At 41.0% G+C, this 14914-nt stretch overlaps 1 protein-coding gene across 6 annotated transcripts in view; it reads right to left on the bottom strand.

Moving 5' to 3' along the window:
- Positions 1-653: 653 nt before the first annotated feature.
- PASK (PAS domain containing serine/threonine kinase) overlaps positions 654-14914 on the bottom strand; it is a 21383-nt gene continuing 7122 nt past the window's right edge. For 3 of the 6 annotated variants that reach the window (XM_065673826.1, XM_065673825.1, XM_065673827.1), the window contains 12 exons: positions 14549-14842; positions 14081-14180; positions 12332-12506; positions 9561-10438; positions 8713-8894; positions 7193-7360; positions 6268-6393; positions 5519-5653; positions 4054-4253; positions 2413-2546; positions 1259-1405; positions 654-1064 (listed from right to left, as the gene is read on the bottom strand). In XM_065673826.1, the coding sequence (XP_065529898.1) occupies positions 964-1064; positions 1259-1405; positions 2413-2546; positions 4054-4253; positions 5519-5653; positions 6268-6393; positions 7193-7360; positions 8713-8894; positions 9561-10438; positions 12332-12506; positions 14081-14180; positions 14549-14842 (2640 nt within the window). In that variant the 3' untranslated portion in view covers positions 654-963. Of the gene's footprint in view, positions 1065-1258; positions 2341-2412; positions 2547-4053; positions 4254-5518; positions 5654-6267; positions 6394-7192; positions 7361-8712; positions 8895-9560; positions 10439-12331; positions 12507-14080; positions 14181-14548; positions 14843-14914 lie in introns of those variants that run through there. The other 3 variants (XM_065673828.1, XM_065673830.1, XM_065673829.1) reach the window with 3 other exon arrangements.

The raw sequence follows: 14914 nt of genomic DNA, 5'->3' as shown, positions 1-14914 counted from the left end.
ACAAGGCTTCATCCAACCTGGCCTTGAACACCACCAGGGATGGAGCACGCACAACCTCCCTGGGCAACCCATTCCAGTGCCTCACCACCCTAACAGGAAAGAATTTCCTCCTTATATCCAATCTAAACTTCCCCTGTCTAAGTTTCAACCCGTTACCCCTTGTCCTGTCACTACAGTCCCTGACAAAGAGTCCCTCCCCAGCATCCCTATAGGCCCCCTTCAGATACTGGAAGGCTGCTATTAGGTCCCCACGCAGCCTTCTCTTCTCCAGGCTGAACAGCCCCAACTTTCTCAGCCTGTCTTCATACGGGAGGTGCTCCAGTCCCCTGATCATCCTCGTGGCCTCCTCTGGACTTGTTCCAACAGTTCCATGTCCTTTTTATGTTGAGGACACCAGAACTGCACACAATACTCCAGGTGAGGTCTCACAAGAGCAGAGTAGAGGGGCAGGATCACCTCCTTCGACCTGCTGGTCACGCTCCTTTTAATGCAGCCCAGGATACGGTTGGCTTTCTGGGCTGCGAGCGCACACTGCCAGCTCATGTTCATTTCATGGAATTCTCTTTCAGAACAAGTGAAACTACATATACAAAGTAAAACCAGCCAATAAAAATATATCCCGAGTGATGAACAATTTAAACAAGACACTAAAATCTCTGTCTCACAACTTTAAGTCACATCCTGTATAGAACAGTAACAAATGCTTATGGCTAGAAGGTTTTCTAGAGGAATTGTGCCCAGGTGGAGCAGCTTAAGGCTGCTCAGTACTGACCACCAGATCTTTCTACATGAGAGACATAGCAGCAGTCTAGGCCTTACAGTTCATTCCTGTCGATTCTTGAGTAAAGGAGTTATTGTTCCACAGGGAGGGATCTGTGCTGTGGAGAAGAATGGCAGCAACGTCCCAGGCCCAAGCCCTGGCACTCCACAGCCACTGCTTCTTCCCGGTGAGAATATGCATGCTCAGTCAGGAGCGTTCAAGACTGGCTCACTCTCCACGTGAGGAACTGGGAGCTTGTCTCCATGCACCCACTCACCAGAACCATTTCTGAATCTGCTGCTTTCTAGGGAGAAAGACAGGATTGAACCACGGGTCCTACCGGACAATGAGCATACTTTCAAACTGAGCACGTTTGGATAGCAGTAGGACCTGATGAGAAGTATCTTGCTAACCACAGTTCAGTCTTCTCTTAGAAATCATTCCTACATGCTCAGTGGGCCCTGGGTTGGGGAGGAAGCCTTCAGGACAACATCTCACCTGTCTCAGCAGAGAGGTATACCTCTTCCCAGGCATAATCACCCAGGTTCACAGGCTGCTTCAGCCACTGATCCTCTACTAACATCACCAGAGTCATGCGCTGCTCTGGAACAGGATGCAAAAGGCCAGTCATGAGATTCATAAGACCTGGGCAGAGAGAAAGCAGTAAGAGGAATGGCTCAGGCTATACTTTAGGCATGCTGGGAATGCAAAATATGGTTTATATTCAAAGAATGAAGATCGCAATTACAGATCCTCCCCATTAAGCCCTGGTGCTGTACTGTTCTATCACAGTCTTATTCACATGTACTCAGGTCTGGGAGCACTCTGAGATTTCCAGGTTGTGAAAACAGAGAACTGAGCACAGAGTTATGACGCTGAGGAGGACAGAAGTAGAAACAAATGCCATAGAGGCCACCTTGACTCACTATTTCCACGACCAGTCTTATCCTGCAGTCGTCCCATGTTTGCTGTGTGACTAAATATGCACTTCAGGGATCAGGGAAAGCTTCAAGGATTTATCAGTCAATTGCCTCATAACCACAGTGCTCCTAAGGACCACTGAGGATTTGTTGACGGAGATTTTATTAGCCTGACATGTAATAAGCATTCTAGACCTCCAACAGAAAACAAGGCCAATGTATTTTTCCTGTGAGGTCAAGCCATAAAATTCATTCAGAAGTTATAAATCCACACACTGTCATCCGTCGCCAAAGGGATATGGCCTTGACTGGTAATAGTTCTACCAGATAAAACTTGCATTAGTTACACGACTGCCATTTCTGATCCTGAAGTTATCTACTAGACTGATCCTTCCCATCAGGCATTATTTGTTCTGGTTTTCTCAGGTATAAACCTCACTGAAGCTTGACCAGCTGATAGTTGATTCATCATAATACATGGGTGCCCTGGAATTTGAAACAAATAAAACATAGGGCAGACAGCTGTGTTCATCATAGGCACTGAAGAACTGCAGAACTTACCTGAAAAGGATACCCTGGGTAACTCTGCTGCACTGAACAGCTTTTACAGTCATTGCAGAGCACATTTTGAAGCATTTTTTCCAGTCTTCCCTTTTATTTCTGGAGAATAAATATTGCTCATACCTTCCCAAGAGATCTGCTCCTTTAGAAAAGCAAATGGCAAAAAGTTACCTTTTGAGACAGACCGAGGAGGATTCAGGACAGCTGCCATGGCCTCCTCCAGCTCACAGAAGGGATTTTCTCCAAATACTAGTGTATAAAGGGTGACACCAAGTGACCACATCTCCAGCTCAGGGCCACGGTACCTATGCAGAGATAAACTTCCCTAAAGTCACATCGCACATACATAATAGTGTGCTGAAGAAAGTAAAAATAATAAATAAAGTAAAAATAGTCCAATAATAGTAAATAAAGTCAGTTGATAGCTCTTATTTCCAATTTCTGTTTTAACATAGGAGGTTTCTGAGAATTCTAATAAGGTTCTCACATGTTTTTGAGAAGTCTTCTCGATGTTATGCCTCTCCATGAAAGAAAAACAACCAGAAGAATGGCCAACCAGTTTCAGTTAATGAGTATGTAAAATATGCACCTAGACTTCCACATGTTTAAGCTGGTGACAGGAGAACTTAATCTTCCTCCTTCTTCACCATAAGCCAAAATTATCAAGTAAATATTTAAATGGAAGGTCAGACACCTCAGTGGAATTTCATTTACCTCCTCCCAACCTTTTCAAAGCAAGTGTTTTCTGGAAATAAACATTATTGAGATTCTATCTGATAAAAAGGGAGAGTTTCTTCACACAGTAACAGGCTGAATTCCCAGGGCAGCACTGCATTTCCCAGCTCATTCCCAGCAGGGATTTCCTCTCCTCCTTGCATTGCTTCCCCCTTTCCCATTAAGAGAAGCTGCTTGAAGGACCTATGAAAACAGCTGTGAACTGAGAGAAAGATAATGTACTTGCATGTACAATTAATGTTTATTACCCTGTGATGATAAGGCTTCCCTCCAGGGGTGAGTAGAAGACTGCCAGCCTCCACGTAAAGAGCACTTGGAGAAGGAGAGATTAGAGAAAAGCCAGCTAAGATTTGGGCCGAACATCCAAGACAGGAGCACGACAGGATACAAGGGAAGAATCCTTGCGTCCAGAAGAGCACAAACATCAATGGGGAGATGAGCAATGATCAAACTGCAAAAAATTCATACAGGGAAGCAAGTAGGAAAGAAGGGAGCATACAAAGATGAGCATTGGAGAAGTACAAAACACAGACATGGTAAGGGCAAATTACACAGCAATACTTGCTTATACCATCTCTGTAGAAGAGCAGATTTTGGTAGAGACCCATGAGTGTGTAGACACAGGTATGAAGAGAAGGTTAGCAAGCTGATGTACATGTTATGAAAGATTAAGGAAAAGGACACATTCAAGTGCAACCCAATTCATCTAAACTCTTCCACCAGGCTGGTAATTAAACTCAGGCTTGTTCCTGAACTTGGCTCTGCAGTAGAACAGACATTAGTACAAAGCTTTGCAAAACATCTGACCAGAATCAGACAGCCTGTCAGCAGACTTAATCAGAAAAAACTTTGTATGTTTTGAAGCCTTTAGAACTAATTTCTGTCACGACAGTGCCCTACTTTATATGCATTCAAATCTTTACAAGTAATTTCTGTCACTGCAGTGCCCTAAATCTCACTGCAGTTTTCTGTGGTTAGATATTCTAGTAGAGCACCAATGGCAAAGCAGCTTGGCTTCTCTATTACACAATTTTTGGTGCAATGGACACAAAAATGACTTTTCAGAGGGTGACATACGGTTTGCCAGACAGCACTTCTGGTGAGCAGTATTCAATTGTCCCACAGAAGGTATAAAACAATTTGCTGGGTTCCAGGTAGACAGCTGAACCGAAGTCCACTAATTTAATTGTGAAATCTTCAGCAATGACAATGTTTTCATCCTTGATATCTCTGTGAAGGATGTTTCTACAGTGAAGATACCCAACAGCTGATACAAGCTGAAAGAGGAGAAAAGAACTAGGTGTTACTACACCGAGGTGTCCTTCTGGATAATCTATGTGGCATCACTCAGTTTCAATAGCCACGTTTTGGCTTTTTTATGTATATATATAAACAAGATCCTAATTTTGGTAACAGAAAACAAACTCGGGCATGTCTGTCAGCTTTGCTGCAGTAGGGTGTCTATCTTGGGAGAGACTTAAAATAGCCTTTGCTTGCTTTCCTCTCACAAATGTGCCGGAAGATGGCATATGTGCTTGGGTTTTTTTGGTTAGAATGTGCTTTTTTTTTTGTTAGAAGCATGAGAGCTTACTGTTACATTCCTGCAGGTTACTCTATTTTTATCCCAGCTTCATTCAGAGGGCCCTTTGATTCATCCAGGAGGATATTACTGTGTGCCTCCAACAATGCAGGATGACAAAGCATTTAAGAGTGAAGCTTGGTATAAATAATAAAGTCACTCCTAATTTCCATTCTCCTTTCTGCATGATTCATGCTGTAGTGCCATAATTAAGAATAGCATCAGAATTTTATCACCTTGGAGACAATCGTGATTCCTACCATAATACATTTGAGCAAGAAAAGCAGATGGCTAAGGAAGAAAAGTTTCTATTTATAATACAAAACTCCCTCTGCAGACAAATACTGTCCAGGTCTGAGGTAATGAAGCACCCCTACAGACTCAAGGTTGGTTTAGGAGAAGGGCTTATCCATCACAAATCTAAAGGGACCATTGATTGAAATTTCCACCTTCCACCACCACCCCAGGCAAGGGGAGTGTTCAATGTGTTACCAAGTGCAAAGTAATTCTTTCATACCTTTGAGGAAGAAATTTACTCCAAAACACGTGAGAGGGAAGTGACTGTTATGGTTAACTCAATGAACAGAGGACAATTTAGCTCTCAGATGAGTTCCTGACTCACAGTCGACTACCTTGAGTTATTTTGCATTATGCTACATTAAATTCCAAGATAATTTCTTGATATTAAATTCCTTAAAAAGAGGAGAGTCTCTTACCCCCATAACCAGTCTAAACCAAGCACTGGTCTAAGTGAAAGCATAGCTTTTAGTGGGGCTTGGGGCAACTTCTGTGCACTTTCCTCCTTCTGCAGAGGATATGTGGCTGCTACATGGATGGTCATCCTGATGACAGGGGCTGTATGCTGCCCCCATCACAGCCAAGAGACAATGGATTTATAGGAAATCCTTCTTTTATTAACCAAATTTTAGCTGCATGTAGCAACTGTACATTCCCAGTTCTCACCTGTCTGAATATATAGCTGGCTAGTGGCTCGTCCAAGTTGTGATGATTATCAATGAATGTAAAGAGATCCAGACCAGATCCATGCTTCTCCATCACCAGCTGGAAGAAGTGTTCATTTTCAAACACATCCAGCACCTATAAATAACAGACTCTTTTAATCAGGTGCTTCATCCTCAAACTGTGTTTTTTTTACTTAAGCAAGCCCTGCTCCCCTCTTGGAGAGTTAATCAACGTGTTTTATAATCTTCGAAGTCTCATTTCACTGAGCACAAATGTTTCTTGAAAAAAGAGCAGAATTAAAACAGAGCAGAATTAAAACCAAGAGGAATTCTCTTTCTGGGGAACACCCCCCCCGTCACCAACCAACAGCCTCAAACCAGAGGAATTAAGGTATGTATCCAGATTATTTCCTGAACTAGTACAGGTTCAGATGTGACATCACACTTCCAAGATACGTATCTCATCCTCTTGAAATAACATATAGGCTTTTTTTCCTATTAACAGTTTCCCTGTTACAGTCAGATCTATGTTGACATAATTTGCTCGGGGTAAAAGTGTCAAAGCCAGTGACAGTCTGCTGTAACATACCCTCCAAACCAAAGCAGGATAGGTAGGTTCTTTTCTTTCCTGAAAAGGTAGATTTTAATACAGGACATTTCTTCAGTCCTGAAGAGAAACGTGAGACACCAAGTACTCAAAAGGAGCCACGTGATGCAGTTCAAACTGCATTCACTCTGAGTTCACTGTACCTTAATGATATTGGGGTGCTGCAGCTTCAACAGGATTGCAATTTCTTGAGTCACTCTCCCCAGATCAGGATCATCTACCCAGCAGTCCTCAAGCACCCTCTCCTTCCAGATGAACTTTACGACGACCTGCACAGACAACAGCATTCAGCATCAGCTGCAAAAGTATGGCTTTAAGTCATACTTTTTAAGTCATGGTAAGTTAATTTGTAGGAAAAGTGTTAGTGAGCCATATTACCAGAAGTACAGAAGTAAACCAACCCAATGTGCATTGCTTATAGTATCTTTAAACATATTTAAACCAATTTAGGCGTAGAAGCCAAGCAATGTACAGAAATTGAATGTATTTATTTTCTTTTTACGGATGCTATGAAATCCAAAGGCTTTGTCAGGACAGCTCTTTTATCAGTTACAACAGTGTTGACTTCTGGCATAGAGGTACAGTGGAGGGACATGAGCACTTAACAGTCATGCAGAGAAACACCAGCACTTGCCTCTCAACACCCAAAATACTTCTGCTGATAGAGGAGGGTCCCATAACCTCAACATGTCTACTCCACATTCTTTAGTTGTGGCATGATAAAGACCTTCAAGTTTGTCGTTCTCTTTAGTAACAGAAAACCTGTAATCCTGTTAAGCTTAATATGTCCTTCTTTCAGCAGGTTAAAGTAGATACATGGCCATGTCATTCTGTGCTTGCTGTCTTGGATAATGTTCATCTACTGTTATATTCATATACATCGGTGCAAACATTTTGCTGGCCTGTTTCCATGAGGTTAGTGATTTTAGATTTCTATTTAAACAAAGGAAAAGCCCAGCTACCAGAACTCAACTTTTAATAGTGTAGTGTTGACATGACACCACTATTACTCTAACCTTCAGTTTTCATCCTAAATTATTGCAATCAGATCTAAAAGAAATATTTAACCTCCTGATGATCTTTCTTGCCCCTGGCAGTCCAGACAAAGCCAAAAGATCCTTTGCCAATAAGACTGAGAGTGTTATAATTTTCTGCATATTCTCCTTCACATGCCCTTAGACCCTCAAGCTCTTCAGCTGCTCGGGAATTCTCAAAAAGTGAAGTTGACCTGATGGCCTAGGTACAGAGAAAAAGAAATAGCAAGAAAAAAAAATTAACAACCCACAGAATCATGTTCATAAAATGAAGTAAATACTGAAAAGAAAGTACACACCTGCAATAGCTAAAAGCAGTGATATTTGGTTTTGATAGCAAGAACTGCATATTGCTGTAAATATCACCATACCAGACAAGCCAACAATCATCTCTCAGCAGCTACAAATACTGCTTAATTCACAGAAGGGTAAAGGAAACAGAAGCATATGCACCTTAGATGCTTGCACAAAATTCTCTCTGTGAGTAGGAAAATTAAGTCCTTGTGGTCTATCACCACAACAAGTTCAAGGCATACCCTCCTAAATGTTAACATCCCAGTAAAATCCCTAGTAAAGAAACACCACATGCTTTCCTATAAAGGCCTACAACACTGCATGAAAAATTAACAACATAAGTTTGTCTTCCTCTGAGGAGAGAGCTTGGGCTTGTTTGTCTCTGCAATTACTAAGTTTCTCTACCAAAGATGGCATCTACAATGTGTAACAGAAAATCTTTATGACATACGCAGCCTTCCATCCTGAGAGGAACCAACAAATCTCACAGGGGCATTTGTTTTGAGCAATGAAATTTGGAGTTATACATGGAATTATCAGAACTGCTTGTATTTTGACATACATGTACATGGAAGATGATTTTCTAAAAGGAAAAATATTCCAAATAGTACATTTTGCCAATAGCCAAGCTTTTCACTCAAATGTCTACTTTATCTCCCATCTCATTGATTAGGCAGGGGAGGGAGCATCTCATCTGCAGTACATTTCAATAAACAGTAGCTTCTACAGGCTCCTGTAGTTTGGAACTGTCACCACTACACATGTGGTATCTATGTATGGACTTCTCTGTTAAGGTCATCATAAAATCCAGCTGTGTAAAGATCCAGAGAATGCATCCATTTATTCAAGGAATTTAGAAGCTCAAGCAGTTTTCTTTTGTTGCCACAAGTCAGTCAGTGGAAGTTTTCAGCTTGGTATTTCCTTTCTTAATAAGGTTCTATCATGGGTGCCACTGATTTAAAAAACACACTGATGCAAACTTCTGTTGTAGATGCAATTAGAGCAGCCCAAGAACAAATTGAGTGGTTTCATTGTTCAGCCCGGGAAAGGGAATTCCACTAAGCAAAACACACACTACCAGAATGTTACAGAACAGCAATTTGAAACATTTCTTTTGAGGTAAAAATAGTGAAACAAAGAAAGAGCAATATCCACCCACAACCACGTGACATTTTAGGTTTAAAACCTTTTTGACTTTAGCTTCAGCTTAGCAGTCAAACAAAGAGATGCTCAGTATTATGCAACAGTAGGATTTCTTACTTCTCCAAGACTGCTTGTAGAAAGATCAGCAATAGACTGGGCAGAGCTTGCTAGACTGGAGAGCAAAAGCTGACTCTTTGCTCCAGCTTCCTTCTGGCTCTGCAGAAGGTCTTTCACCACCCAGACACAGAAAAGCATGGCAGGGTCCTGCAGTTCTACCCGTTTCACTTCAAAGAGTATACCTGTAGAAACAGGTGAGTAAGTTAAAATGGTACAACGAGATTTTAGTGTTGAATGGGACCGCAGACATTTTAGGACAAAATTCTGAGCTCTTATCAAAGTGACATTATTTATTTGGGGAATACCGACCCAGGAAAGAATCACCAGAGGGGCTGACAACAGCACCGCTACTCAGAGATAGTTGGTGGCTACGTCCATGGTTCCCAATCCCCAGCAGAAATTTTTGTCAGTGTTCAACTGTGATTATTAATTTCACATTGCTATTCTAAATTACACCAAAATGGGGATTTTATACAACAAGCCACTGAATCCAGATGAATGACTTAATGAAACACAGTCCATTACACAATTTAAATACAAGTTTTACAATGGAGCTTATAATTTCTGTTCAGAAAAAAAGTTAACCAGTTCAAGCCTTTTAGTTGTTTTGAGAATATTTCTGACTATTCAGTCAGGATTAATTTCTTAGTAACTTTGTACTTTATACACCTGCTTTTCTAATACCCTCTGAGTAGACTGTGATACCATTTTTATTTTAGATGCTAGAGCTTCTTCCTTCCTCTCCACCATAAGCTTCTAACCAGAACTGTCTGCCTTCTGCAAAAATGTGGGTGGAAAAGAACACCTCAGCAAGAGTTTTGGGAAGGGGAGAAGTAGGCTTAACTTACTTAATTGTGACCCATCTCTGTGGCAGCAATTGCCAGCGTAGCTGCCTTCCAGAATCTCCAAGGTCAAAGGAGCTGCTGGGTTCAGCCTTCCTTCTTGTTTCACTGGGGTTGATGTTATTTCTATGTCCATATTTTGTTGCCCATGCAGCTGACAGTAGTTTTCAGGACTACATTTGCTCTTCAGTGGGTTTCTGTTGATGTTGTCCCCCAAGGTCTCTGCAAGAGTTTCAGGCTTCTTAATAAATGCTTTGGAGGATTCTTCAGTCTCTTCTAAAGGCCTTTGGGAGGCCAGCAACCCAGAATCATTTTCTGTAGCAACACCATTCAACAGCTGCTTTTCTTGCCCTGTTGAAAAGGCACTGGTATTCTGAGTTAGCATATTGCCTACACCCAAGTCCACTGAGTCAGAGGATACTCCTACATGAGTTGTAGTAATACCTAAACAATTGTCTGAGTGCCTCTTGACATCAATATTCAGACCCAGTACCTCAAGACCAGAGCAAATGCAGTTCAGCTCAGTGTCTGATTCTTTAACATCTTCAGAGGTTGTGGCAACTGCTGCAGAAGCACTGCAACCCATTTTATTTCCTGAGCAGACATCATGGATAGTATTTCTTCCATTTGCAAAGAAGGATGAAGCATCATTTAGCAGGCAGTGTTCAACCACAATGTGCTCAAGGCTGGAATGTTTTCCATCACATGTGAAGTCTGAGTTTGACAACTGCCCTGTAGCTGTATGGTTTTGAAATTCTTGTCTGCAGTCTGGTGTTGTCCCAAACCATGGCTCATCTTTTGTTGGTGTTCCAGGTGAGTTACAAGTGACATCTGAAGGCAGCTTAATTGGGGCATAGGATTCAGTATCTAGATTATCTTCTAGCCTAGAACAAACAGGCAACTGTTGTGAATTAAGTTTAGTTAGCTGAATTCCTTTAACTGTGCTCTTTTTGACTGGGTGGCCTTGCTTAGCATGTGTAGTTGCTTAGCATGGGTAGCTAAAGTTGCTGGAGCCTTAAGAAGCAACAACCTGTGCTTAGTTATGTAAGCAAAAGCCAGCATAAATGATGCCAATGCAAACTGGAAGATAAAGAAGATGCATCCTTAGTAAGGAACAAAACCTGCAGTGACAAGAAAGAATTTCCTGTCCTTCATTTACTATGGCTTCAAGGCCACAAAAGAACCCAATGATAGACAGCAGACCCCAGACCAAAATTCATCACTGGACCAGCAACAGTATGGGATGGTCCAGTGCATAAAATGTGAGGGTATGAAACCTCAGGAATTTCTTTGTTCTGGGTCCCTCCCTGGAGGCATCCAGCTCAAGCCGTTCTTATTCCTGTACCACTGAATTATTACACTACTTTTCTAAGAATCAGATGTCTGAGGCTGCTGTGGAAAACCCAGGGTGAAGAATTTTCTTTAACAGCAACCAAGCAACATTTACTGTAGCAGCTTGTCCCCAGGCATCAGCAGAGAACTGATGTTTCAGCTTTTCATATGGTAACCTGCAGATCTGATTCTGTCCTGGCAGGTTTCAGGGTAAGACTCTCTCTGGTGGGCTGACAGCCCATCAGTAGCAAGACTGTCTTTACTGCAATGGTTCAAAGTTATTAGTGGTAACACGATGGTAAAAGATTGAGAGAACTGTCATACTGTCATATTGTATACTACCTGCTCTTCTGTTACTATGGTCACTATTTAAAACCTGCACCAACTACTTTATTTTCTGAAGTTTAAAAGAAAAAGCAAAAAGCTGTTGCCACAGACATTCAAGATACCAACAAATTCCATTTTGACCAAGGAAGAGCAGGTACACTTGAATGGCACTCTTTCCCTATGAATTATTTCCTTCTCTAGCTTCATTTCTAAGTATAGATCATAGACAGTGCACCACAACAAAAAGCCAACACATATGGCAGGATACTTCCAGACCTCAGAACAGATCCTTTGTCTGTCCAACAGAAGATGGACGTCCCTAACCACCAATTTAACCACGGTTCACTAAAGCCCACAGGACAAGGTATTTTATAAACATTTTTATGAGTAAAAATACAAAATAGAAACACAACCCATGCAAGAGAGCACTTAAAATCCAAATGTGATATAAGAGACATAAACCCAGGAGAGCACAAGAAAGTTCTTGCTCTAAAAAGCAGCAAGAACTGTGCTGTAATAGACTACATTAAAAAGGGCAGTAAATGTTTTCTGACAATTAGAATTTTTAATGCAAACGGCTTAAAATTTGAATTAAAATAAACCATGTAGGTACTTGAGGAGACTTTCTAACCTTATAACAGGAAAAAGACCTGGAAACGTACAATAAAAATGGCTGTATTTAAGTAATACAGTAGCCTGTTTTAACAGATGATCTGACAGCTACACCAAGCACCAGAAGGAACCATACTTAGAATTCATTCCAGGTAACCTGGCTTCAGTGCAACACCAGCTGGTGGATACCATAGAAGGAGATAAACATCCACTGTTTCTGATTTAGCAAAGACAGAGCGAATTAACTTCCCTAGTTTGGATGAAGCATTTGGTCCCCTTAAAAGATGGAACTCCTGCAACTTTATAATTGTAGGTTGCATAGATCTAAATTAAAATCTAAGGTAGGCAAAACACAAACTGTCTTGCAAATAGCACTCGGATTCTAAAAACAGTATAGTGCAGAAGGCTCTTGTCACATATTCCTACAGACATCACAGAGGTGATAGAAGAGTTTTTGCTGGTGATTACCACCACATATGTAAATATGCAGTCCAGGAAATGCCTACCTATTAGAGGGAATGGGTGCCACTTCAGGAGGTGAGGGAGTAGAACAGAAACTGGTCACATTCTTTTGTTTAGTCTCATCATGCATTAATTTTTCGTCTTTGTGTCTTCCTTCCAATTTCTGCTCTTCATCTCTTGAGAGAAGGCTCGATACAGATGCAGCCAAGAAGCTGCTGTCTGTACCAAACAAGAAACAAAACCACACCAATTTCACCTTTTGTGTTTAGGCTTCAGAGACTACAGTGATTAAAAACAATCTTGGAAATGCCTCAGTCTGTCTCATCCTTAAGGAACTGAGTATAGAAGACTAGATTAAAGCAAGGTGGTCCAAATACGAACGCTCCACTCTACTTTGGCTTGAGAAATCATCACATGCAGGAACCTAAAGGTTCCCGGGATGCAAAAATTTGTTTTCCTATCAAAGCTCCTGGGTTAGCTACTTGAAGTTCAGAGATGTAAAAAAATGCCAGAGACCAAACAGAGACTGGAGTTAATGTTAGACAAATAGCAGCAGCAAAAAAAAAAAAAAAGAAAAAAAAAAAAAAAGGCCAAAACACACATACACTCTCAATTCCAAACACTTCAAATGAAAAGTTTTAGACTGCATTTATAGAACTCACAGAAATTGTCAAACAAAAGTATACAGTCTAAAAAATGGTTAAGGGAAAGAATAAGAAAATAACTTTCCTTCTCCAGTGACAACAGGTCAAAAGAGAAAACCACAAGTGTGCAAGATCAAATAAACCAAGTATTGCTGCTGCAGAAGAAGGTAATGAGTAGACAAATCTAGATTTGAATCTAAAAGAATCCTTCCATTTAATAAAGGCTGAGTGCCAACAACGCTTCCTCACTGAAGAACTGATCCTAGATTAGAGGCATCACTTCGTCAAAGAAATACCTAAGACACTGCACACTGTCTATTAACTCTTCTTTGTTCCAGCAGTGTGCACTGATTTCAATGCACATGTGCATTTTTAAGTAAAGAAAAAAAAAAACACAGGGGAAAAATACCTCAAAACAACAGAGACAAAACCGGCATAAAAGATTTCTTGTGGTAGAGATCACAGAATCATAGAATAAAAGTATGTACTTGGTTGTGTTCTCTCTTTTGGGCAGAGCTAGCTGGAAAGACAGATTTGGAGACATGAGGCTTCCCTGCTTCTGTTTATCCTGTTGTGTGCAGGGAAATAAAATTTTGTTAAATTCTTTGTAAATGCAGTGAACTGCATCACAAGAATATGTGATGCCTCCTACTAAAACTCCACAGCAATGTAACACTGCATAGTAGCCAGCAACATAAGCCAATTCAGAAGAATATTAGAATTCTCTCTTAAAATATCAGCCCTGCTATAGCTCTGCTGCAATACTGCCACAAAAACTATTTTACATGACTTAAAACACTCAGAGATCCTAACAGCGGAGGGAAGGAAAGGGAAGTGCTTGTTAAGTACAAAGCATTCTCTACTAACAGTGTAATTTCCAACTTGGATATTCAGTTTCATCTTCCTAGCAACAAAGAAAGAAGCACAACCTCAGGTGAACAATTCAGTTTATCTTAGAGTCTTAGTGGAAATCCAATTTAAAAACTGCACAGAGGTACATTGCTTTTATAAAGCATGTTCCTATGTTCACAGGCAAAGCTCTCATCTCTGTAATTTTAACTTTGCTCCTTAATGTTATTCATTTTGCTTTGTTAAAGCAACCAGAGCCAGCCGCATGGCAGGCAGTAACACCTTCAAAGATGCACTCACCCTCTGTCCCCATGGAGCCGTCGAGAGGACGTAATGGCAAAGAACAGTCACTGCTTCTCTCCATGTTGTTATAGAAACCAGGGATCAGGAATGTAATGTTCTAAAACACAGAAGGAAACCTTATAAATCTAAGCTGGCTCTCACAGGTTAGGGACAAATGCTAACAATCTGTACTTGTGAACCTGATTCTCATGGATAGCCAGGCAAAAGTGATCCACGTGACTTACAGAGCACATCTAAGTGTGCAGCTTGCTTTTGCGCTAGTTGAAACCCACATGAGCTCAACACTGCAAAACTTATCAATTACAGTAAGGGAATGTAGTTATCATCATACAGCTCACTCACTAAACACGTGGAACACAGGCTTTGTGACAAACAGACATGAGTATAAAAGACAACTTTACAATTCTAATGGATAAACTGCCAGACATAGCAGTCTTTTGGGAGGCATTAAACCTCCTGTCTTACCTTTCCCAACAGTTCTTTCTTCTCATAGCCAAAGAGCATTAAAGCAAAACTATCCTTGATGCCACAGATGGTTCCATCTGACTTGATAGTAATAAGACCACTGATGGTGAAGAAAACCACGACTGTAGCAGAGTAATGATAGCCTGTGAAAGAGCTGCCTTTTTCTGCCTGCAGAACACCATTTTTCTGCACTGTCACTTGGTCCTCCTCCAGAAGGCTTACTTGCAGCTTTAAACTGAGAGGAAACTTGTTACCCTCTCTGGATCTGCCTACAGCTCGCTGGATCCTGAGGTTCTGAATTAAAGCAAAAAGAAAAAAACAAACAGGAAACCTCTAACTAACCAAAAGGTTTGGTGTTATTTCAGT

The sequence above is a fragment of the Lathamus discolor genome, chromosome 3 (genome assembly GCF_037157495.1).
Source record: "Lathamus discolor isolate bLatDis1 chromosome 3, bLatDis1.hap1, whole genome shotgun sequence".
NCBI lineage: Eukaryota > Metazoa > Chordata > Aves > Psittaciformes > Psittacidae > Lathamus > Lathamus discolor.
Note: the sequence above shows the minus strand (reverse complement) of the source record. Positions and strands in the feature narration are given on the sequence as shown.